A 26,512-nucleotide genomic window follows, 5' to 3' on the forward strand; every position below is an offset into this window, starting at 1 on the left:
TCTGTCAGGAGGACTCTAGCGATTGGAGCAAGCCCTTCCTCCGTAACTCAATACTATAAAAGGCAAAATTTCCCAGTCCCTGTCTCTTTGCTAAAGCCGACTCTGTCTGCGTCCAGGAACATCTCTTTGAAGGAGGGAGGACTCCCTGAACCAAACSCCCCTACACACATTTTCAGATCCAGAGAAGGTCATTTGTTGCTGGGGCAGGCACAGGATTGCAGCAGCAACAGCACAGCAGTCCCTTCCCACAGAAGKGGGTCTACCTAAGGAGCAGAGCTGCCTTGCACTTACTATAACAGCTCTTACCTGCTCTGCTGTGCTGTCTGACAAGGGAAACTAACTACCCCAACCCTGCAGATTTTGTTGGTGCATCATCCGGCCAGTGAGGCAGGAGCCGAATTCAAGTAAACCCCTTGCCTATTCCAGCCCTGCAGAATCAGACCTCCCAGGTGCCACGAAGACCCCTGCACAGGATCTGAGTGGTGGGGCCACTGTCTGGAGCTGAAAGTGCTGTGTTTTCAAGTGAGATTTGGGGATTACCTCAAATGCAGGATAAACAAGTATGAAGATTTTCATGATCTGCATCTTCAGCCAGAAAGGACATTGGGAATCTCACTGAAAATAAAGCAAGAATTAAAGAAAAAAAATATTCACAACTGCAGTGAACTGTGTATTTTACTATGTTCCCTAGCTGACATGCACTTGGGATGAGGCATAACATTCAAGGATTTCACTGCCTCTTGATTAAGTCATTACAGCCCATCTGTGTTACACCAAGTACAGAACGTGACCTCTTATTTCAAAAGAAAATATCACACCACCTGACTGCCAAATACACCCTGTGACTTGGCACCCAAATGTACATCAATGTACTTTTTCAGGACTAACTCYGACAGCCTGAGTCAGGCAACTGTGAAATTCAGTTAACTTCTGAGTAAATGGCAATCAAATAAAGCCAGGTTTCCCCTCTGCCAAATCATAAATTATACAATGACCATAATTTGCTGTTACAGATCCTTAACTACAAAGGAGTAGTTAATAGTTGCCATGTGTTTTCTAGATAGTTGAATCACTTACTACTTTAATGATGGTCCATATAATCCATCTTTCCATCATCTCTTTTATCTGTTCTCATGGCATTGCTATGTAAAAGCATTCCATGCAGGCTTGGTGGTCTTGAACATCCTGTTTAATTTACAATGGGAAAATGCCTCTCCAAAGATTATAGCCATTCAAGATTTTTCCATAAGAGAAATTCTACACTATGCTGTATAGGAGATAAATTCATGTATTGCTTTTTAATGTTTCACCTACTTTTTTTGTATAATGTCTCAAGTCCATGCTTAAAGGACAGCTGGCTCTGTGAAAGAAAGATGAGCACCTTTGCAGTATATGACTGAAATGTGCAAATTTACACAAATGAAGTTTGATGCTAAAGTTTGCCTAAGGCCTTCTGAAAAATGTGTCCAGTTCTCTCTGAAGGTTTTGTTGGACAGACCAGACTTTGTATTAATTGTGCTCAGAAAGCACAACTTGTTTAAAATACTTTACTTTTATGCACAGAAAAACTGTTTCACCCTCATGCTATTTGACATTGAAACACGGTATTTTCAGGAAGGAGATGTCACTGACAAGCCTGCTTCATCATTTGCTGAACAGAGAAGTATAAAAGAACAGGGAATCCTATGACGTGGTCAGGAGAATGATCTGCATGAAATAATAAACAATGTATATCAGAAGGATGAAAAGARAAATTAAATGATGAAGGGCAAGCATTCTTCATAATGATATTGTATTCTCTGTCCTGGGTCTCATAAACTTTTCAGGGCTTGGTAAGTATAGGCAGTAATATGGAATTTCATGTGGACTTACTAGAAAAAGACATATGAACCAGGCTGTTGACAAGAGCACAGTAACAGCTACAGCATCTTGCTCTATGTAGATACTAAGGTTAGAACTTCAGACTTGCTCTCTTGTTGAGCTAGAGACTGCCCCTGTTGATCCAGCCACATATTAGGATGGTATCAATAGGGATTCCAGTTAAAGGTGGCTGGGYATGACATCAGCCATAACGTTTCCTTGTGTTTACAAAACCTAGTATGTCTTAGCAATATTTATCTAGGCTCCTGCAGAACTTTGACCTTCTTTCTGACATTACTTTTGGCAGCGGACTGCCAATCAGATTCACCGACAAAAATTTCCTATGCCTAAATTCTTCCTGTTTCTCCAGGCTCACAACAGTACACTCCGTCACATTTGTAGAAATACTTCATCAATTGCTTATACACAAAGCCGCAGATGTTTTGTTGTTACTAAACATAAACAAGATAGTTGTTGTTTTATTCTTGTCATGATAGTATCTGAAGTCCAACTCTTCACCAGTCTATGAACACAACATATCAAGGAAAAATTTGACAGGACAAGAGCTATTATTACAGATACCATTAAAATCAGGAACATCTCTYGTTTTTCCCCAAATGCAACTTTTTTGTAAGTGAATCAAAGAGCAAAAGAAAGTATAAAAGCACCCAAGTCTGGGTTCCTTAGAGCACAACAATCTTTCAACAACAGTCAATATTCTGGAAAGGATATATTTACTTGGCAGGGTAAGAGCTTCTGGTGTCACATTAACATTAGGATCCCTCTTTTCCTTCACATGAGAAAGACTGCTCATCTTTACTAAGTGTTATTACTATGGAGCTGACTATTATGCTATGGCTACCTTATCTCAAAACAAGACTTTTCACTTATTTAGATGAATGAATGCGTAAAATACCCATGGGCACAGATTATGCCTTGCCTTAGTCCAGCTTTGTACAAACTATAAATCAGTGGAGTTAATCCTGATTTATTCTGATGAGTTTGGTTTAAAACAGCCTTTTTCAAAGACAGACTATTTTTGTCTGATTTTAATTTTCTACAAAACTAGAAAAATATATACTTCTAGAGAATTTCTTCTGGGAAAATAAGGCATAAGTTTCATGGTAAAACTCAGTTCTTCAAAGTTTTCAAAAGTAATTTGCAGTGTAGAACTCTTGTATTCTCCAAGTCACTTCTGAAATATTTTTTTCAAAAATATTTAAAAATTTAAACAATATTTTTCTACTTGTCTCTTGTAATTTATCATTTCTGGAACAAAACCTAGTGGCTGTAGTTGACTTTTGTATAAAACACGCAGATATTTAAGTGTTTAACATAACACTTAACATAAGTAACATAAAGTACTTTAACTCTCAAAAAGTAGGTTGTTTTCTGTTTTGGCTTTTATCATACTCAAAAATAAGGTAGTTTTTGTGCTTGTGCTAAGTATTTTTTTCTAAGGAGTTGAATTGAATCTTGTTGATATGGCATATCATTAATATAAAACCGGTAAGGTAGCAAATATTAGAGAGAAGCATTTCTAGGAAAAGGATGGAAACTATTTGAGTGTGGCAGGCTGCAACCATTATGAGGGAATAGATGGACCCCATGAGAATGTGCAACCATGATTAAGATACCTAACATGGGGAACAAAATGCACCCACCAGTGCCAACGAAGAGGAAAAAGGGAGCTACAGGTCTCTTAGCTCCTCAACATATCATCATCTGTGTTTTCTAGGAATAGTCTCTTTCAGAGTTGTCCAGGGAAAATGTCATTTTCCAACACAATTTGCCTAGAGATCTTGTGCTTACAGATGACATCAATTTCACATGGAGTGAAAGGTGTTACACGTGTCCAACAAATAGATTCCCCATCTCTGAGCTGGATATCTTACTTGAAATTTTGGGTTTGATTTTGTTATAGAATTATAAGTTAGAATGGGAAAATCAGTGAAATTCTTCTGGAATGAACCACTGATAGCATATGGCACTGTGCAGAAGATCATGTTTCTTTTGGATCCACTTACTAACATTGGAAACTTCTCTCTTTCACTGATTTGACTGTTTAGGTAAGAACTAGGTCTTATACTGTCTACACTGAAGAGTCAGGAAGACCACCTTGCTACATCCATGACCTTTTGCATTGTGAATTAAAGAATGAACTAAAAACAAAAGTCATTGATGGCGTTGCTTTTTTTCCCTCATTTTCTTTACTAGGAAAAAAACTCACTACTAGATACCAACATGAAAACAGGAATTTATCTACTTTTCTTATGTGAAGTATGTGTTGAAATCAGCAAAGCTGACATCAAACCTAAAATTCCAAAGGAGGAAAAAGAGGAGAATTTCTTACAAAGAAATAAAGATGTCAATATTTCTGAGGAGTGGGATCAGCATGAAAATGTCTCTAAATCTTTTGAAAAGCAAGTCCTTGAAGAATTCACTCTTTACAACTTCACTGAAAAGACTGCAAACTTTGGATTTAATCTCTATCGAAAAATTGCAATGACACACGACAAAAATGTGGTCTTCTCTCCCCTCTCTGTATCAGCTCTTATGGCTACATATATGTTTGCAGCCAAAGGGGAAACACACAGCCAAATTGTAAAAGGCCTAAACCTCCATGCTTTGAAGGACAGAGAGAATCAGCATTATTTACCAGCCCTGTTTAAACAACTGAAAGATAACATCACAATGAATGAAGAACTACTTCTTGTGCAAGGTACTCTTTCTTTTATCCAAAAGGACTTCAGACTCAGGGAGTCTTTCCTCAATTTATCTAAACAGTACTTTGATATGGAATTCCTGAGTGTGGACTTTCAAAACATCACACAGGCAAAATTTGTTATAAATCAAAATATTAACAAAAGGACCAAAGGAAAGATCTCAGAGCTTTTTGAAGACCTTGACCGCCATAATAAACTACTACTTGTGGACTACGTTTTCTTTAAAGGTAACGACATTTTATTTTGCAAAATGATTATTTATGAGAAGAAACAACACTCTGACTTCAGTTACATTAGAGGAAGTTTAAATAAATTCAGATGTCCTGTTTTGCCTCCATCCCCATTGAGATTTACTTTCTTCTTCTATTATATTTATCTAATAGTAAAAGATTTTTTATGATAGGGAACCCCAAATCTTCTACACTTTCAGGGTGAAGGAAAGAAAGAGCCATGACGTGCAGAGTGTGTTCTGTGGATGGGAGTCCTCTAGTGTCAATATGTTGTGTCCCTCTCCCTGCTGTTGAGATCATTTTGACTGCTGGTTTAGCAGACAGACAAGGGACTCACAAGGGATGTCCTGCTTATGGCAAGGAGCAATACCTCACATTTTACTCAAAACAGCCATACAGAAAGCAGCGACACCTGGTCAGGTAAAAAGCAAAGATGAGGAGCTAGAATGACAAAGGGGAAAAGAGGAATGCTGTGCAAAGAACCCACAACCACAGCTACTACGTGAGGAAGAAGTCCAAGGCAGTCAGCAGATACCATCCAAGGAAATTCTGCCAAAATAAACGCACATGTGAGAACAAAGAAAATTGTAGCCATATAGACTCTCTAGGGATGAAATTTATTCTTTTGGATTTATAAATATGCAGTTTGATGAATGCCAAGGTTCCTTTTCCTGGCAGAAAATCAGAGAAGACATATAAATGGTTGTGGCTGAGTTTGAAAGCAAACATAGAGATCAGTATCATTAATACAGAAGAGGTCACATTCCAGAGCACCTTATAAGACACTGTGCTGCAAAAAATTGTACATTTATTTAAAAAACAGGATGTTAAACAGCTGGTAGAGATTTTTAGATAAGGTGGCACGTTAATAAAAGACGGATGTTCGTATGGCATTCAATAAACAATAGGGATATCAGTTCTGAACTTGACTGGCAACTAATCAGCCTCAGAAAAGAGATTTTCCTCCTTTCCCTGGCGAATGAAGTAGTTTATTTTGTGCATTATTGTTTTTTTTCCTGAGGTAAAAAAAGTAATGCATATATACATTAAATAAATATGCATGAATATACTGCAGTTGTCATCCACTTATCCCAAACACAACTGATAACCACTTCAACTAGCTACAAAAAGGATTCTATGCATTTTTAAGGGTTTCTGAATATTGTTCTGAATAAGTCTGAATGCACATAATTATTTCATTTCTTTCTTTTCTCAGGCAAATGGCTCTATCCATTTAATTCCAAATTCACAGAAATTGAGACTTTCCACATAAACAAATACAGAAGTGTACAGGTACCCATGATGTTCAAGTCAGATAAAGTTACTTCAACTTTTGATGAGAATTTAAGATGCAATGTGATAAAGCTTCCCTACAAAGGGAAAGCCCACATGCTGGTTGTCATCCCAGAAAAGGAGGCAGATTACATTTCACTTGAAGACCATTTGACAACAGAGCTTGTGGAAGTATGGCTTAGAAATATGAAGACCAGGTATTGCTTCTTGTTCTTTGACATCTGTTGCCTTTAACGTCTTTATGTCTATTGCAGCAAAGCAAGAAAGCAAAATAAAGATTAGCTGGTTTTCCTAATTCATTTAATATGCTGGCATCTCTGTGGCATTAAGCATCTACAGTGGAGAGGCCATTTTATGATCTACCCACATCTATGGGCAACTGTGGTATGAAACCTTCTACTATTAGCGCATCACTTAAGTCTGTGATTCATCTCAGTAAGAAATGTCTGTCTGTCTGAGGGCATAGTCAATTTAGTCTTTCCAAATTCTTCCTTAGGCCCTAAATCTCCCTAAATTTAGCACTTCCAGGCAAACTGCAAAATAAATCAATATATACAGTGTATTTATGAAACCCTTCCTACCAGTGGAAACCCAGTGTAACAGGATAAATTTAAACATGAAAATGTAAAAATAAAATATTCCTGTGAAATGAGATTTCCAAAGTGACAACCCTTTCCACTGGTTAATAAATTACTGTGTCACCCTGGTATCAAGGCACTGGAACTACTGGTGGAAATATACAGAGAAGGAAATGATTTCTAGCATCTTTAGCAATTGACAAATCAGAGATTATATTCTGCCAATCTAAATTCCAGCAGAGAGACTTTAGTTTTTGCCCCTAGTGGAGGATATTTGGATAGAGTTTAATCCCTGAGTAGTCTGCATTCAGCAATAAAGCGATTGCTACATAGCCTAAGCTTTTGTTGATTTTTTTTTTAAACAGAAAAGTGGATATTTCATTTCCCAAGTTCAAACTAGAACAAAAATACAAAATGAAGAAATTGCTTCATGCTCTAGGAATTAAAAATCTCTTTGCACATACAGCAGATCTTAGTCATCTCACAGATCAAGGATATGTAAAAGTTTCACAGGTAAGCTTTTTAAAATTATTTGCTATTTGGCTTGTAATAGTGACTAATAGGCCCAGCCAAGATAACGTCATATAAAGATATAGTGACACTATTAGGAAAGGACTTCCTCTGCAAAGTATACGGAATGTACACACTTTAAGCACAGTATGGATCCCACTTCAAGGATGAGGAGTGTATAACTAAGGGGCAGTTATGTTTCATATATGCTCAACACCTTTCTCAGACTAGCCCATCACAGGAAGAAAGTCTTGCCTCAAGAAGCACATAGTTTACAGAGAAGCAAAAAACCCCCAAAAAACTGAACAAGAAAAGCACTGTAAATAACAGTCATTGTAAATGACAGAGCAGAATTGATAACCTAGGAGCAAAACTCTGGGAGAGACTTTTTTTCAGAAAGAACACTTCTAAACTACTGCTGTTGTTGCTACAAGTCTTCCCACACCAACTTATCACAGAACCCTTTGATTGTGATTTGCCGAAACTGCTAATAGGTGGTGTCACAAATAGTTCCACACGCATCTCAAAAAACTCTAAACCCTGAACTAGAGTTGTTCAAAATTGTGCTGGTTATGTAGTCTTAAAAAAAGTTACCTGAGAAAATGTAGCATCCTAAGGAAAAACATTAAAAGGATAAAATTGCAGTGAGGTTCAGTTTAGTATAAACTTCTGGAAAGTACAATGGCAACCTGCAGCACTTTCCCCCCTTCCTTTATATTATATAATTATTCTTTGCTGTTTCTCATCAGTTAAAATTCTGATACTATAAACCAATCACACTTCAATAGTAGCTGCTAACTGATATCAGAAGCAATATATGCATCAGTTGACAAAGCGCCAGAGGAACAACCTTTCCCTGTGAATCATGCTAGCCTGCTTTATTACTTAAGCATATTTAGCAGAGAGCTTGACACTGGCAAGTCCTTCAAGCGTCTTGACATGAAGTCATTTCTAGAATAATTGAGTTCTGGAGTTAGGAATCCATTAACTGATCAGACAGTTCACCAATAGAGACCCAAATACAGGGGATGTTCTCAGAGATATATGCAGGCTAAAAGAACAAAAAGGGAAAAGAATCTGACCTTGCCAGGCTGTCTTAGAGTGATTTCTGTGGGAAAGGAAGGTCCTTAGCCCAAATCAGGATTGTACCCCATAGCTGTACATACTAATAAATATAAGAAGTAGAAATATACAGGAATAAAACAAGACTGATGCATTTACCTAAGCTGTCACAGAATGAATGGGGAATGCTATATCCAGCCATTCAGTGTTTGTAATTAATGAAAATGCACCTCCCACTTTTGAGAAAACTTCTCTCTCTGGGAGAGACTTAGGAGTGCACGCTAGGTGTAAAAGAGGAGCACCATATAAGTGCAATGGTTGCTTCATGTTACCAGCTGCAAGAATAATACCTCTAAGTAATGTCTATGCTCAGAAACATGGAAAGATCACAATGATACCTGAACTAGTAAGTATTGTGGTCATATATCTGTATCAACTCTTCTGCTTCTGAAGTAGACAGCATATGGGTCTACCAGTAACAGACAGTGCTAGCTTGCACAGACCTGCCTATTTTAATCTCTAATAGAGGCCCACTTCAGCTGAATGTCTGGCCCTTTGAAAAACATTCTTCATGTTAGCATTTATTTCTGCCATTTAAATTATTTTKATATTGCATTTCAGGTTGTCCAAAAGGCAGTAATTGAAGTGGATGAAAAAGGAACTGAGGCAACAGCAGCTACTGGGTCAGAAATAACTGCATTCTCAGTACCTCCTGTCATTAAAGTGGACCGACCATTCCTTTTTATGATTTTTGAAGAAACTTTTAAAACATTACTGTTCATGGGCAGAGTGGTTGATCCAACAGAAATGTGAATAAAGGTAATAGTTTCCATTCCATGGTATATGACAGGTTTTATTTTTATTTTCTTCAAACTGTTGATTTACATTAGAACAAAAAGACAGTGAAATATGAAAATGTGAAAAGCTGTTTTGTATCTCAAACTAGCAATAGGACCTCCTATTAATATTTTATTAATGCCCAAGTCACAAGCTTGCTTCACTAAGATACTAAGTGACAGAAATCTGTTCAAAAGTTACAAGTTATTTTCCAAGTTTCCTGAAGTCCCTTCTAGCAGCCATCTATGAGTAAGCTTAAAATTAGATTCTGGGGTGAATTTAAAATATTGCACTGTATCATATACAGGTATTGTATTTATATATGCAAGCTCAGCAAAATATCAGAGTTCATATGCATTCATCTTTTATTCATTTAATTCTCCACTGAAAAAGGAATCCATCACTTTTGACATAAATCTTTAAGTAAAAAATAGATCCTTGAAGAAAAAATAATCAAGTTGTAAACAAAAATTCCTAAGAGGTTCGCATTTATTTTTAGTGCAATTAGAAAGTGAACTATCAAAATGTGTCTTGTAAAACCTACCATGAACATTTAGGAAAAACAGAACTGATCTTTCAAAATTCGACATTTTAGTGAGAAGTCTGAATGAAAACCAGATTCATATGCCCAGAAACTCAGAGTGCTCATTCCCAAACACTGCAGTTCGATATTCCTCAATGTTATTTTCTGTTGCAATGACACTGGTATCAGTGTTAACAGACTTTTGCCGCTTATGAAAACAGAAGCTAGATCAAACCCTAAAATAGAATTTACAGCCTCTGTATGGAGATCTTTATTTTATTACTATAGAAATGAACTCTGTATCTTTTGGGAGGGTGGCTTTCTTTCAAAGTGTTTATTCAGAGTATCAAGTCATCTCATTCTCCCAGGGTACATGACATGCCTGCTTTTAAAATACTCTTTCTATGAAAGGAAAAATCTTTCTGAAAAACAATTTAGGTATTCTCTACCTGGAAAATTTGAACCTGTGCTACTTCATAACATCAAGCTGGGCCTCCCCCAGAAACAGAATTTCTACATGTATTATCATTTCGATACCAGGGAGAACTACGTAACAGGACTCCAGCTAAAAGACAGACTTTGGTAGGAAAAAAACATGCCTCCACAAAAGGGGAATAAATCCATTCAGAGTGGAACCTAAAATAAGAAAGCTACTTCCAAAACATTTCAGACAAATATTTCTAAGAACTAAATGTAATTCACCTTATTCAAGCAGTGCAGAGATTTTAGCACAATGTTTAAAGAAAAGACCCACCTTTTTTTAACATTTAGTAAATTTTAATTAAAAAATAGGGTCCTATATTAAGTCTGAAACAATGCAAAAAGCTATTTCTGACTATATAACTAAAAGATCTAAGCATTATTCTGCTTGCTTATACAGCTTTCACAAAACAGCTGCCCAAAAGGGGGCAGAAGAGTTTTCAAAATCACTTGGCACAGAAGCTTCAAAGGTATCTGCAAATGCAGACAGATGAATCCACAAGAGAAGAACTTTCACAAGGCCCAGAGAAGATACATTTGCATTACAGGGTAAAGTTGATCAACAGCTCTAAAATAACGACCTCAGTTACTATAGAAGTCTACTCACAGCAACCCAGACAGTGTGCAAGCCAGTCACAAAAGGATTTACCAGGCAGATTCTGGCATCAAAGCAGACTGCTAAGGTGTGTCTAACCTAACTCCAGATTGCAGCATGACTGTACCAAAGAGAAAGAGGAGAATCACTCATCCTGCCAAAGAATCATTAATAGGAGGAATGTCGTTAGAGAACCACAAAATTACCATTGTGCAGCTGATCTCCAGCTGTTATTCTGAGTTGAAGGTAAAAATAATGCTACGAAGGCTTCGAAAGTACTGTTGCTGTCCAAGAGAATTAACAAGGAACTTAAGGATGCAGATAATAAGCAGCCAGATAAAAGACTGTYGGATTGGAGGTACGTAGTGCAAAGGACTGACAAAAGTCTATATAAGACACCAGGAGCACTGTACACGGAAGATGTGTAGACCAAGAAATGTTTAAATTGAGCATTTAAAAATTATATAGCATGAATTTAATACATGGCTAGGGTTAGTGAGTGGAGCATGTGTGATTAGCATTAAATAAATCGATCAGTTAAAAAGTGATAGACAAACGACAACCAATAAGAAATGCATGACAGACTTTATACAGAACTCATAAAATGCTTACAAAAGGCTTGGATTCAAGTTTCTGAACTTGATAACTGCTTTATGTTACTGTAATAAAGGCACCTGAGTGCCAAATACAGTTTTGAGTCCTGTTCTGTGGCTGGGTACTGATTGAGCTTGGTCCCTGGAAGAAAGAGGACTGCATACAGACTGAGCATGTTCTTCTGGCCCATGGGTGAGCCACTGTACCTGGTATATTGAATCAGTTGTCCCTGGGGAATTGGGAAGTATGTGTTTTCGTTAATGAGAAAAAAAAGCTAAAGATGGAAAGAGCCAGTATAGGAGGTTTGTGTATCCGCATCAACATTGCACATCAAAAAAATCATAACACTCAAAGATGCTTTTAAAGAAATCTGTGATTTACAATATCCTATGCCAAGCTGCAGAACAAACACTGAAAACTTGAGTGTTTCCACAGATCCGAACAATGCCTGTGAACAGAGACTGATACTACACCTATATCCAACCACAGTGTAAGAAAATAAACAATTCAGAGTAAAACAATGCTAGATCCAAAGACACATTTTGTACTTCATACAAGACAGCATAAATCTAGCATTATTTAAAATAAATACCTTCTATAGGTAAATGTCTTTATTTTTATGTTATAAAATATGACTGAGAAAAAAATAGTTTTTTCAAGAACATGCATGTACAGCATTGTCCTAGGTTTTATTTTGAGTAAATTATTCATTCATTTTTTTTACATTGTAAAAAGTAACCACACACGCATATGCATTCACAAATCAGATCACCTTTATCATACATCAATAGATTTTAAAAACAGATATTTCTGATATCAATATAGTTATGCTGCTTTCATTCTGAAATAGAGAAGCTGACAATAGCTTCAAAGGCTCTTTCTCAAATATTGGCATAAACAGAACTTCTTAAAATAGAATTGTATGTTTTCCACAAACAAATTTTGATAGAAACGTTAGCATTAATACAAACAAATGCAGATGATATCGCTGAAGCATGATAGCTTGCAATAACAGCTAATTAAAAACTGGAGTCATCATTATAAATTATTAAAGTGAAAATACAATCTGAAATACCAAAAATTAGGACAAGTATTTATACAACAAAACTTATGAAATAAAACTTTTTTTAATATCATCTGGAGAYACCTGCTTTCAGATTGTGTTGAAACTTATATGGGATTTTTATGAACTTTGCTTAGTACTTGTAAAAACATTACCTCTAAATTCACAGCACAATGCTCCTAAAGTGTGTGTGTTTTTTTTTCTTTTTTTTTTTAATAGCTTGATCAGTTGTTCTGAATTTTGGTCTTAAATAAGATTTGAAGTTTCTTTGAGATGTGGGATTACTTTTTCATATTCGTAACAATTTATTCTATTTCTTGCACAAAACATGGATGCTAAGAATTGCTAAAATTGTAAATAAGTCCAATTAAGTAATGGATATATGTATTCTAAATCCAAGTATTTGAACTACAAAGGCATAATTGAAGAAAAAAATCCTGTCTCTATAGCTGCAGTAGTTAAGAGCACATTGCTAAAGTTGTATTTCATAACATTTCACTACAACATTGGAATTCTGCAACCATTACATTATTTATATGAACATATTTTACAACTTAGGATTTTATTTAAAAGATAAAGGTTTTAACATTGCAAGATGCATTTAGTCACTCCAGGCATTATAGAGTCCCATCTGTTGCTCCTGACTTATCGCACAAGGACGGTGCTTCCAACAGTCTTTGGTTTCCTCCTTTTTCTGTCAGAAGATCTAAGAGTTTGATTTTCTGTTTTTTCTTCATACAAAAGAAGAAATACAATATGTTGTTGCTATATTATTAAATAACAAATCATAATAAAGTGCAATTGTGTGCAACATTTTAAGGTAAAAGTTAGCTGCTCTACTTTAAAAATTGCTCTACTGTAGCCACTGAAAAAGCCAAAGGACTCATCTTGAGGGCATTCTCCACAGAAAGGTGCATTTCTCCAGTAAGTTTGCTACAGAAGGTGGACTTTAAGATAATGTAGAGATTCCCCTAAGTGGGATAGCTAAGGTACTAGAAGCAGTCTAGTCATAGCTAGAAATAATGCCACAAGTATCCAGCCTGACCCATGGTAAAAAATGACAAAATCCTGGGAAAGTGGAGAAGGGGAAGAGAGAGAAGTTTAGAGGTCCTTACAGTGTTATTTCAAGCTCTTCTACTGACTATCCTGCGATCTGGGCAATTTCTGCACTTATCATAGCCCTAATTTTTTAATCTTTAGAAATGCTGTTCTTCAGCTTTGCAAACTTGTGGCTATGTTTACTAACCAATGTTTGTAATGGTCAGAGATCTTTGGAAGAACAGCACTTACTTTCAGAATTCTCTGGAAATACTGGTTTTCATCAGTATTTTAGAATACGATTTATAAAGGAAGATACCGTTCTGTTTCACCCCTTAAAAATCGCCGATGGAACCTATTGCGGTAATATACCAGCAACAAGACATCTGTTAGCTTCACCTTGGAAATGGAACCCAAATCACATTCCATTCCCACCGGATTTCAGAACTCTTTCCAGCTTAAATGGCAGGAGGAAAACATGATTAGAACCTTAAGTAACCAAGTCAAAGTGTAGGAGATCTCTGACAGAACTATCTCACCTCGTGCTCTACTTCCTAAGCAATTATATGACTGGATGAAAGACACTATTTAAGGATACTAATGTGAATCATTGTTACAATGGTCACACATCAACATGGATATATTAAAGATCAGTTGTGTTCATCTTATAAAATACTGGCACCAATTATATCATCAAGAAATTGATTTCAATGCCACAGTAAATCTGCTCCAACTTTTTACAGGATGGAGTCCCTCATTCTTGAAGTTAACTTACATTGTTTTGATTGAAAGTGAAATAAAATCAGGCACTACCTGTATGTCTAGAGACAAGAGGCAAAATTCATAAATGCTGTCTATAAAGCTGGATATTTTTATTGATGAACCTATAAAGTATAGAAAAATGCTAGCTTTTYACCAATTGCATATTGGAATCAGTTAAATTACATTAATGTAAAACGAAGCAAAATAGTAATTCTTATCCTAAAAGAAAATATCTTAATCTCTTAAAAATGAAAACATAAAAGAAGATAATAAAGCTAAACAGCATAATAATACAAGATTGGACTACTTTATGGAACTCTTAATGTTTATGAATCATGTCAATTTCTGCACATGATGATCCAYGGTCTAACACTGTCAACTCTTTAACAGAAAATCAGATCAGTACATGTTTTCTCTGCAAATTGACTTAAGTAAGGTCTCTTGTGGGCTGAAATACTTAACCAATGCTCTTTTGGATTCTTTCATATTCCATAATGTGCTTAAAATCAGATGCTCATCTCTTCTGTGATTACACCATTAAGTTATAAGGGTGCAACTTCAGCATAATTCCTGCATTTTCTGTTTCCTGAGTATTAGGTAAAGCCTATTAAATCACACCAAAGCTAATGGTCATTTTCCTGTTATCTGTTTGTGGGCATTGAATCAGGCTTTACTGAGAATTTTTTTTATGACATATATATTATTTTTAAAATGAGGGAATACTTTAATCTTCACACACATTTCTGTTATAGGACAAACAAAATATTTGAACTCATGAATATATAAGTAAAAACCTCAGTTCTGCACCAAATTTACTTTGGTTTTTGGAAAGTTCCTGGAACAGCATGAAAAATAAAACAAAAAAAATGTTCATCTCTATAAGCTGCATTACACTTGTCAAATGTGAACAAATGTGCATATGCACCAGCGCAGTTTTATGGAAAAAAATAGATTTAGGCAATTAAATATTATTTGGTCAAAACATACATCACTTTGAACTACAAATCATTAATTATATGTTATTACTATTTAGTTATTAAATGACATATTATTGCCCAATCTTCCATTATTTACAGACATGTTATTATACAGAACACCATATTAGAAGTTATCTTACTCATGTTGCAAAGGCAATAAATTAAAAGCTAGGACTTCCCAGAATTTAGATGGCCAGTACAACGTTTAATCAGCACATACCTAAGTTTACATGATGATATAGTCTAAATACATGCTCAATAATTTTTTCACAAGTTTTCTGCCTTACTGAGTGTATAGAAAAGGTGACACTCATTCAATATCACCTCTCAGCTTTTCAAAATGTGTTGCAGGTCACATTTATTGTATAATTTTCAAATTCTTCTCTCAATAAGAGTTGTATCTGTCAACTGCTTATATATTTTGATACTGGATTTTTCTTTCACTCATTGAAGTTGCACTGAAGCTGTTTTTTTCTTTGTTTTTGGGGAGGTTTTTGGTGAGGACATAAGAATTTCAGGAATGCTTTTGCCAAGCAAAGCTTTTCAGAACAAGGATAGAACTTCTGATCAAAAGAAAGATAGAAAGAGGTACTCCAAAYCATATCTGTAGTCAAAAAAAAATGTGGATAAATGTATTGGCCACTGACCATTCCTAAAATCAGTATCTCTTGATATCTCCTCGTAGAGCTGCTCCATTTTTTTTATAAAAACAATTAAGTATGGTCAGGTTATAAAAGAGAAATTGAATCCACAGTGCAGTAGGCAATATACCAACTTGGGAGATGTGTTCTCCCATAAGAACACGGAACATTAAAACTCTTATTTTCAAAACTAAATATAGGTCATCCTAAGCCTGCTCTTCTTTCTCCAAAAATGTTTTTCTTCCCCGGTGTATCTTCTTGGCTTCTGACACTACACAGTTTAGGGATTTTCTGAATTAGAGAGAACATCTGGATCATTGTGTTTAATCATATATTAACTTTCAAAGTCTCCTGTTAAAGTATTCATTTGGGAATATTACACAGAGACTTGAACCTGGGTCTCCTACATTCCACTCTCCTGCCTGAAGCCAAAGGTACAGATTGTTCTGTCTGGGTCTTCTTTCTGTCCCTTTGTAGTCAAAAAATATCAGTTTCATTTTAACTGACAGATGGAAAAAAACTTTGAAATTCAGAAAAGTTTTATGAAATGGAAAAAATATGTCTAATTAATCTGACTGCTTTATGAATATTAATCAATTTACTTGCACAAAATCTTTTTGAGATGAATGAGTAATTGGAATTGCTACAATGGCAGCTACAAAAAAGTCACAAAATTTAATCTATTTTTCTGGTTTCAAAGAGAGGGAATAGAGGAACACAGTGATTAGGATGAAATCACGTAAGTTTTTGAGGACTTAATTTTTCAATTTTTTTTGTAGCACTGTATGTCATTTTATGTATTCAAGGCACATTTCCCATTTACTTATAAAACTGCTGTAAATGTTCAGCATGTATTCTTATCTATTGAATTTGCAATCAGTCACTGAAATAAACGTCATCTAACGATCAACTATGACCAGTCTAAAGTAAGTTTGTGGGTAGCACTTAGAATGCATTAGACTCTGGCAAAGATAGAGTGCAATTTGACAGGGCAGCTTAGAGTACTTAGATGTGAAACCACAGATTCACCACATACAGTCCACTTTCATTCATTACTCACCTTCTAGCTTTTGCCACAAGAAAGTATAGCTCTAGAAACAACAGGCCACTATGCAAGTTTGATTTCTTTCCAGACAAATTTATCTTATACAGTGAAGGTGGTAAAATTCCACCAAAAAAAAAAAAAAAAAAAAAAAATCTATGCAACCACATAGCAAGAGATTGCATCATGATGCAATGATATATACAGGTGGTTGAATGCAAGCTGTTCAGTGAAATTTTGAGTTTTTTAACTTTTGAATGTTTGATTTCACAATTTAGTAAGTATTGTGGCTTTTTTTTTTTTTCCTCAAAAGGAACCTGAAAATATTGAAGTGGAAAATATGAGTTCATACAGATACTTACTTAGGTCACTAGAAAGGACCACTGAACAGGTATCACTGTCACTGCTGTTTCCTCTTCATATCAGGCAAACCAGTGCCATGTCCTCCTTCTTCTTCCCTATCTGGTACCAGCCTCCATATTTCAGCTCCATCATCTTTACCCAGCAATTCATAACTTCAGATTCTGGATTCTCTTTTCATTCCTGGTCTATCCTATCTATTCAGACTTCCAAGTTCCAGCTAATATTTCCTCATCCTTTCCAGCTACTAGTTCTAGTTTCTATTCCATTCAAGTCTGCTTGTCCCAAACAATCTCCCTTTCCTTATTTATCTGACTCTTCTCCTTTCTCCATTCTACCTTAGCTAAGCAAGCAAATCACTGAGAACACAGAAAAGTCTTAGTCTGGGCACCAAAAATTACAGCTAGTCCAATGACAGCAATTCAGGACTAGAAGCTATTGTGTAAAAGGAATCTGTAGGGAATTATTTGCTAAAGTCTACAGAGTTTTGACTAACTACACTGCACAGAAATAAAAATTTTCTAAGAAAAGATAGTATTAGCACAGGAGCTAAAAACTCTTCTGTCATTTTGTTCTTGCAAAGTACTGAGCAGTTTAGGCTGATTTTTAAAGAAAACAAACCTGAGGTAGACAACTAGCATTAGCATTTTTTTACCTAAATGCTTAATGCAAGGCAAAGAAGGCAGCCTTAATAAAAAACAACACTACCAGTTCATCATAACTCTCAAAAATTCATCATGAAATTGCTACATAGTAATTCATAAAAATATATTAACACATAAAAGGAAGGAAAAGGAAAAATTAAATCATCTAACAATACATACCTTCTATTCATGCAATTATGAGCAGATAAATCACAGTAACTGTAGTTATTGTATATCAAATGCAGTAACCTTCACTTTGTCCCCTTCCACCCTCCCCACAACGTACCAGCTGAATCTGAACATATGCAGAGGAAACAGAATGTAAAAGACTAATTAAAAGGGAACATAACGCAATCTTAAAAATACTTGTAATTGAACACATCACACTTCTACCCCACTGTTTGTGTTTTTCAAAATCTGGGCATGGAAGTATCATAAATATGGGCTTAATTTTACAGGTTCTTAAAAGTTCCTTTGAAGATGTATCCCATAAGCTTGACCTAACCCTTTGTCATCCACTTACATGCTCATCTTTCGTGACTGACTGTCTTTATTTCCATTGTTCTTTTGGTCAGCTGAGTTAGCTGAATTGCGGGAAGAAGTTGCGAGGGAGGAACTGGAAGCGAAGGCGGTATTCCCATTATTACCAGTGGAACGAGTCCGGAATGAATCATCTGAAATAAAGAGTTACAGCTTAGACAAATTTGTCTGAAAAAAATACATGCAGAATGAACAGAATAAGCTGTTTTTTCTACTGCAATAATGCTTAAAATTTAACTTTCTATAAAGAAATTGTTTCAATTTAACACTTCTTTAAATATATTTATGAAAAAAATGCTAAATAAAAGTGGTTAGAACATACACTATTTGGGAGAAAATATGAATATATTTTAAGGTATGAAAACAGTGAGATTTATTTGGCCAGTCTTTAGCTACTCAAAATTCAACTATTTAGTCTACGCTAGTTGTCTAGTATCTATTGGTAGTGAATGGAAATGTAGCAAATGCATTCCTCTAGAAAGCAGTTCATCCCGTTCTAATCTTTAGTCTAAACTAATCATTCACACTCCTCTAYAATCAATGGAGAGAGACAGGCATTTCCAGACAGCAGTTTCTCTCCCCTAATTCAGGAGATGATGTACATGGTCTCCCTTTCTTCACATAAAATGGGTGGAGGCAAACTGAAAAAATAACTTTTTTTTATTATATCCAAATGCCAATGAACAGATTCCAAATTCATGTTTACCTTTACTACTTTTAAATACAACTTTAAACATATATGTAAAACAACAACAAAAAATCAGAAAAATAGAGTAACACTTACTAAGTGCTCAAACATACTGGATATCTTTTGTTATAAGTTCTTTAGAAATATAGTATCTTTCAGCATGCCTGGTTAATGGTACCTCATATTCAGCACCATCACAAGAAACTAATGTACAAAATAACGAAATAGCCTACTTACCACTAAAAGATAACACAGAACTCTTTCCCATTCCTGATACAGCAGATGTGTATCCTGTAGTAGCACTTCTACTTAAAAAAACAAATAAAATAAAGAAATAATGAACTGCTTATCACAAACTGTTCTTTTAAATTGTATAATTTCACATTCTGTTATTTGATAATATTTGAGCTTCTTTCTGAGTTTATACAAATAAATTGAGAAATTATGCCCATATTTCTTTAAGACACATACAAATTTAGATCTAGCATATTTTTTCATACTGAAAAAAAWATATATATGAGAAAAGGTGACATACATTAACATAACAAGAATTCACAAGAATTTTTTGACCACAGTGGTATTGCTTCCCTCAGTACAAAATTGCATACCTTACCCAATTAAACAGAAAGCTGAAAATAAAGGCCACAATTCAGTGAGCACATTACTACTTGTGTAGATTCACATGTATCTAATTTTCTAAAAGTTGTCTATTAGATAAGCAATTAAAATGATAAAGATACTTAGGACACTTGTCTATGTTGCTGTATTTTGGATGTAGTGCTTGAGTACTGAAAGACTGGCTTCGAACCAACTTGGATTTCTTGCCTTCTTTGCCTAAAATATATAAGTAGCAAAATTTTTAATATGGAAATCATTGCATTTCCTCAGTAATTAAGAATACCTTTTAATATCACTTTTTGTTAAACTATGTTAGCTGAAGAAACTGATACAAGTACTTCAATGGCAATAAATATTTCTTGTGCTAGCTGTTATGTACCAAAGAATACAATAAAACTAAACAGCGTAGAAAATACATTCGATTCTAGGAATTTATATTTTTCCTATGTGTATTAGGTGAAACTCTGGTCCACAAAAGCCAACAGTAGCTTTGCTGGATTTTAAACTGCTTATGTGAGATGAAAGCATTCTAGAAGAATTTTTAAGGAGTTCTTACCTGTTGATGTACTGGAAGAGCTTCCAGGAAAAGAAAGAGGTACATTTTTTGCCAATGCTGATGATGTTTTACTGTCTCTACCTAAAAAAAAGGTCTAGTATAAATACTGCTTTCTGTTAAACAGCCTAACTTTAAATAAAGGAGGAGGACACAACATATCACAAGTCCTGGGGTAAACAGTAATAATATCTAATCCAGTGCTACTAGCACTTTGGAATTATCACAAATTACATTGCAGCCTAASAGGAAACACAATATAGATCTAAAACTGTCATGTATTCTATTAATAAAGCCAAAAGTCTTCTTTCTAATACAGCAAGGATGGTTTTCATAAACATCTTCAGAAATACATAAAAAATGTATTGCTGCTTTCTTAAATTCTGATATTAACTGCAAGAACAGTGTCCATGTTCTGCTCCCTTCTTTCCCTTTCTAAGGTTGAGAATAACTCATGCACAAATAATAGGTACATAAGCATATAAACTTACGCTTCTTTTCAAACATCTTATCACTAATATTTGTGGATCTTCCTTCATTTTGCTGCTTCTCTTTTTCTAACTGTTCCTAAAAAATAAAAAAAATAATAATAATAATTTAAGTATTACACAGAAAAAAATWAAAAATTAATTGTATTTCAAATAGATAAGAAGTTTTCAAAAAAGAGCATGCTTCCAACTCACCAAAATACAGTTAACTTCTACTCTCTTCTACTATTAGTGCCAAGCTTATGAATATCCAGAGACCCAATTAAATAGCATTGAGTGAAATGAGGGTACATATGCTACACAAAAATCATACCAAAAAATGCTGATTTTATTTGTGAAGGAACCTCAGAGTTAAAGTTCTCATTTATAACGTTTACTAATAAAACTACTTCTGGTAGAAGGCTTCCTTTTTCTTTTTTTTGGAAAAGTTGAAAAGACACAGAAATTGGCAGCTGACAATGGAAAATTATTTTGCTATACAAGTACTCTGATACCAGAACATGCACAGAATGCCAGAAGGGGCTAAAGAGGGGCACAAAGACACAAGACTAACAGTAACAGGCTATATTTTTAAAGCAAATGTACAATTCAATGAAAACTTTTTCCCAAATAGTATTGTTTATCACATATGCTCAAGATTTTTCAAGCTCTAAAATTAACATCTGCAGTTGCTAAGCCTTTATGGAAAACAAAGCTAAGTATTATTGTTCTTCAAATTTAAGAAATTTATTTGCCTTTCTGTAATACTTGGTAGTCTTAGAATACCTTTTGAGAGCACACTCATAACCAGAAGACAGTATTAACACAGCTATATCAATAATTTCAAGCCAATACTTGCTTCAGACTTCTTGGTGAATAGATATCACTCCAGCTTCAAAAAGCTATATAATATTAGCTTGTTTTCTGTGCTACACTCATAATAAAATGTGCTAAGTGAAGCCAAGTTGTTCTATCCTATTCTTTCATTTCACTCTCATTAATATCCAAATAAGAAAAGAGGTAATTAATTCAGGTCAAGGTTGCTGAAATATAGTTTCTACTAAGTCAATTACTAAAATTAAGGAAACTTATTAACACATTCAACATTACCAGTCAGACACGCCTAACTGGCTTCAATGGTATTCATCAATTTGGGACTACAACATGTCACAATTTATTCTATACATCTCCAGTTCCACAAAAGCATGCCTCTAACAGACAGTGATTAACAAGACCTTTGTGTTACACAAGATACGCCCATATCAGCATGATATATCATAGAAGTACAGGAATTCATTTAAAGTCTACCTGTAGAAACAGGGTCAAAAGTAATGTTATTTTAACTAACAGTCTCCAGGCCTTGAGCTAACTTGTGCACCTTACAACACAGAGCTCCCCTGGGACTATTTCACCACAGCCCCAACTGCTTTCACTATAAAAACATTAGTTATATCTACCTAAAAATTGCAGAGCTTAACGCTAAGTTCAAGTGGCTGAATCTGCATGCAATGGCCGAGAACAAAGTTTGAATCTCTGGTTTGAGATAATGGGAGATGGCAGGATATAAACAAGGCAGAGATAGGTTAGTGTGCATTTTGGTTAGATAAGGCCCTGGGTAACCTGTTCCAGTTGACCCTGCTTTAAGTAGGAAGGCTGACCTTCAGGGGTCTCTTCCAACCTTAACTATTCTATGATGCTACGTGATGCATGGTACAACTAGAAGGTGAATATCTGGAAGTATAGGGCTGTAGCAATTTGACCATAGGTTCATGCAACACAGATCCAGCACTAAAGACAGAATTGAACAGACTGCGGAATTAGATAAGCTATGTAGGGGAAAACTCACGAGGAACTTAGAGACTTTTAAGGGAACTTATCTAATTCCCATCTCACAGACGGGTCCTGCTCCACAGTCCCAATTGCTAGAAAATTGCGAAGAGAAAGATGATGACTGGCTTGAGTACGCATTTGAGAAACCAGAGCAGTAAAATAGCTCAGGAATGAAATGAGTGAGTTCTAATGCATTCCCAGATGTGTGGGCCTGAACTAATATCTCTCCTGCTTAGGAAGTTAGATACCCCAGGAACTCTGTCGCTCATGCTCAGCAGAGCTAGCGGAGAGGTCTGAAAGGTTGCTTAACCTGTGAAAGAAGATACCATGAACTGAGAAAATCAGCTGCCCAAAAGAAGTTGTTCTGTGGTACCTATTGATATCAAAGAGGGACATATATGTAGTTTCTGTAGCAGGCCTGCAGAGGAAAAAGTGACATTTTTTCAGACAGTCTTGAACCTGTTCTGGTTCACTACAGAAGAATTCTATTGCTACAGAACAGAGGAATTGTGCTAGAGTAATCTAGCCTCTTCTAAAGACCATTAGGTTCTTAGCTTCTCACACCTTAGCTTACAGAGGAGGAAGAACGGAAGACTGCAGTTTTTGAAAGTAACCTAGGCTGTGTGAAGATGTTGTAAGCTACTTACGTGAAGCTAAGTGTCTGCTGCAGCTTTTGCTTACAGCCCTGACTGATGATAAATAGTTTTTTAAGTTGGAAAAGCGAGGAAACATTAGCATCTGCAGAATTCTCTTCAAAGTCCTAATTATCTTGTACCTCCTTTTGCTCTATACAGCCTACACTAAGACTCCCCCCTGCCAGGCTGCAGCTGTCAGTGGCCTTTTTCTCTTTCTTTCATTCTCTTCTTATTTAACAGGAAAGCCTGTAACACACACACAGTCTYCTTCAGCTTCCTTGGCACAAAAGAAGTTATGACATTAGTTTCTTTGCCTATGGAAACTGTATGTGAATTCTGAGATGTTTAACTATTCAACTCATTATGTCACATAGGTCTGACAAATTGTTAAGTTGCCTCAAAAAAAATTCAGAAAGGTGTACTGAAATATTTGGGATTTTCAGAACTATAGAGGTGTCAGGTGAGAAAAATTTTGTAAAAAATTCCAATTTGCCTTTCTATTTGATACAGTGCATTTAGGTAGCAGTGAAAGGGAAATTATATGTTATTTTGAAGGAGTTAACCCTACTGTAAAGAGTAAAATGAAACCATATATTGATTGAATTCACCAAGCCCCTCCATTGTATGTACTTCCCCTACCTTAAAATTATTTTCCCATTAATATTAAGCTATCAACTATTAACCAAAAAATGATATAATGTACTGATAAAATGTACCATTTCCAAAAGGAGAAGTTCTTGTCTCTCTTTTTCTTGGTCCAATAAATCATTTTCATAAAATCTTTTCTGAAACTTCAAAATAAAATCAATAAAAACAAATATCATTACATGAAAATGGGAATTAAGAGTACTTAGTAAGTGTTAAAGCTAGTAAATACTTACACCATCTACAGAGATCTCCATTCTGTCCAATTCTAACACTGTCTATAAAAAAATTAAAATATTATTTATCCTTAGTCAACAGCATGCCACACTTAACTAAAAACCTGTCAAGATAAAAAAGCTTAGAAGAGTGATATTCAAAACTAAACATAGCTTTCAGGAGGGCTTCTTTTTTTAAGCTTTCCTTCCTAAACATCTGAAGCCCATGCTTGTATTGCTGTGTTACTAATGCTTAAAGCTAAAAATTGTCAGAGAGCGTTCTCAGAGCCCCACTAAGACTCACAGTGAAGGACTAATAGACCATCCGTATACAACTTAAAATCACTCAAAGAGAGCTTGGGCACATCATTGGCTGGAGCATGGATCTAGGAAATAAGTACTCTTGGGTAGGTGCTCATCCAGTCCCTCCTGCAGACTGGCCCTATCAGGAAGCCAGCTACTTTAGCTACTTTATTTCATGACATCTTTGAGGTGAAGTATGGGCATTCCTTAGAGATGTATCTTTTTGTGAATGTCCACATCACAAAGACGCTGTAACATTTCAAAATCCTGTATACATAACTAAGGAAACACCAACTCTCTTATATCAATGCACTATATCTCCTCTTAATTGTTCAAAATTACTAAAAAGGTATTAGAAGCCTTTAGCCTGCTGTTCCTACATAAAAAAAAGAAAAAGAAAAAGAAAAAGAACAGAAAGCATAACTTTGATCATCTTAAATTTTAATAATAAACCCAACATAAAGTGTTGCTGGAAAGGAAAAATGCTTACTCTTTTTACAATAGTCAGAACATCTTTGTCTTTCTCTTGACACAAAAGTTTCCTTATACACAATTCCAGCTGCTGAAGTAAAAGTTTGTCAGTGGGAATCTTCAAAGTAGATTTAACTTTTGGCAACAAGTAGCACAGCTTCATTCTATCAATAAAAAAGTAAATATTCAACTTGTGATGCATTATTGGTATAATTTTTTTATTGTACACTAGCATTTGATTCAACAAAAGTTAAGTTCTAAAAAGTTAAATTAATAAGATAATGTAATCAGCAGATATTATTCAGAAATTATTTTAAATTGTTAATGTGTTATTTTCAGACATACTGTAACATTTTAGAAAACTTCTCCATAGACTGGGACACTGCAGTCCCAATTTGCAGTACGTATATTTGAAATTCAACCAAGACTTTAAAGAGATTTTTTTTTTTTTTTTTATAGAAAGATAAACAGACCTGTAGATTTTCAAAATGACCTACATACCTAACTCCTTTGGGTACCTAAATACCCTTGAAATATGGTCGATCGGTACATAAGAAACTAATGCCTCACCAAAAATCAAGTGAATATAGTTCCATACAACTGCAAGGATGAAGCTGCAACAGATAGACTAAACTGATTTAACTGTTTATTGGCTCCAAAAGGAATAAAGTCTGCTCTCTTCTACCTTACCTCTCTGCTTTTGGCTGGAGGCTCCCTCTGCTTATCTTCTGCTGTCTCTGGTACTGTCTGGACCTTTCATTAGCTGATTAAATTCAGCCTGTTAACGCACACATGTATGTGCAAACAGTTCCATAAAAATGCATGCATTGCTTTTTTATAATATTAAAACCCCAAATCCTTCATGGATTAAACAAAAAACACTTCATACATTTAAGAAAATAAAAATCACTGCATTTGATCAGGCTGCAATAGCATCTAATAGTGAATGCCAAGAATAGATTAAAAAAAAAAAAAAAAAAAAAATCAAGAAAAATATATGGTGGTATTTCCCTACTATGTACTCTGTCAATCTACACTGGCTTGCAATCAGAGATTTCCTGTGCCAGAGATGGCAACTTTGTGTTTAATAGCTGTGAAAAGATTCACCTTATATGAATGTCTGACTGTTTTTTATACCTTCAAAACATTTTAGCCTTCACAACATCCATATTACAAAGAGTTACACCATTCTGCAGAAAGCTGGAATAATATCTCCCTAAGTTTGTTTTAAAATCACCAACTAATATCTAGGACTGACTTTTTCACTTCACTCCATTACAGACTGTACATTCTTTTATTTAAAAAAAAAAAAAGTTAGGAATAATCCAGAAAAGAATTATGGCAAAAACACAGTTAACAGATTACAAGTTATTTCAAGTTTCCATTAATTTTAATACTGTATCGAGAGATTTTTTTAATTAAAATGTTTTTTAAGAAGTAATAAACTACTTAGGATTATACACACTTATTTGTTTTACTATGATCCTCTTAACATGATGACATGAGACATGAATATTAATCTATGAGCACAAAATAACTCAGTTCATGGGTTTGGGATCCTCTTGAACTGAACTAAGTTGTAGTAGTTGTACTATACACACAGTCTATTTAAGTACTGTTTAACTTGGTAATAAACTGTACTTACTGAAGCTAATACACACATCTATGTGCAAATTATGCTTGTGTAAATTGCTATGCAGCATCCATATTATATGTTTAGATGTCTAAATGA

At 35.1% G+C, this 26,512-nt stretch overlaps 2 protein-coding genes across 3 annotated transcripts in view; one reads left to right on the plus strand and one right to left on the minus strand.

The window, feature by feature from the left end:
- The first annotated feature begins 4,083 nt into the window (after window positions 1–4,083).
- SERPINA10 (serpin family A member 10) lies at window positions 4,084–9,088 on the plus strand. Its single transcript, XM_026079661.1, has 4 exons — window positions 4,084–4,813; window positions 6,033–6,306; window positions 7,053–7,200; window positions 8,881–9,088. Exons 1-4 carry the CDS (start codon window positions 4,105–4,107, stop codon window positions 9,070–9,072), a joined length of 1,323 nt encoding a protein of 440 aa, XP_025935446.1. The 5' UTR covers window positions 4,084–4,104; the 3' UTR covers window positions 9,073–9,088.
- A 2,830-nt stretch (window positions 9,089–11,918) lies between these two features.
- Window positions 11,919–26,512, minus strand: part of PPP4R4 (protein phosphatase 4 regulatory subunit 4) — a 74,312-nt gene continuing 59,718 nt past the window's right edge. For both annotated transcript variants that reach the window (XM_026079527.1, XM_026079526.1), the window contains 9 exons: window positions 24,800–24,944; window positions 24,028–24,069; window positions 23,863–23,937; window positions 20,706–20,781; window positions 20,218–20,298; window positions 19,784–19,877; window positions 19,281–19,351; window positions 18,339–18,489; window positions 11,919–13,082 (listed from right to left, as the gene is read on the minus strand). In XM_026079527.1, the coding sequence (XP_025935312.1) occupies window positions 13,058–13,082; window positions 18,339–18,489; window positions 19,281–19,351; window positions 19,784–19,877; window positions 20,218–20,298; window positions 20,706–20,781; window positions 23,863–23,937; window positions 24,028–24,069; window positions 24,800–24,944 (760 nt within the window). In that variant the 3' untranslated portion in view covers window positions 11,919–13,057. The remainder of the gene's footprint in view (window positions 13,083–18,338; window positions 18,490–19,280; window positions 19,352–19,783; window positions 19,878–20,217; window positions 20,299–20,705; window positions 20,782–23,862; window positions 23,938–24,027; window positions 24,070–24,799; window positions 24,945–26,512) is intronic.

The sequence above is a fragment of the Apteryx rowi genome, unplaced genomic scaffold, assembly GCF_003343035.1.
Source record: "Apteryx rowi isolate R43461 unplaced genomic scaffold, aptRow1 scaffold_5, whole genome shotgun sequence".
NCBI lineage: Eukaryota > Metazoa > Chordata > Aves > Apterygiformes > Apterygidae > Apteryx > Apteryx rowi.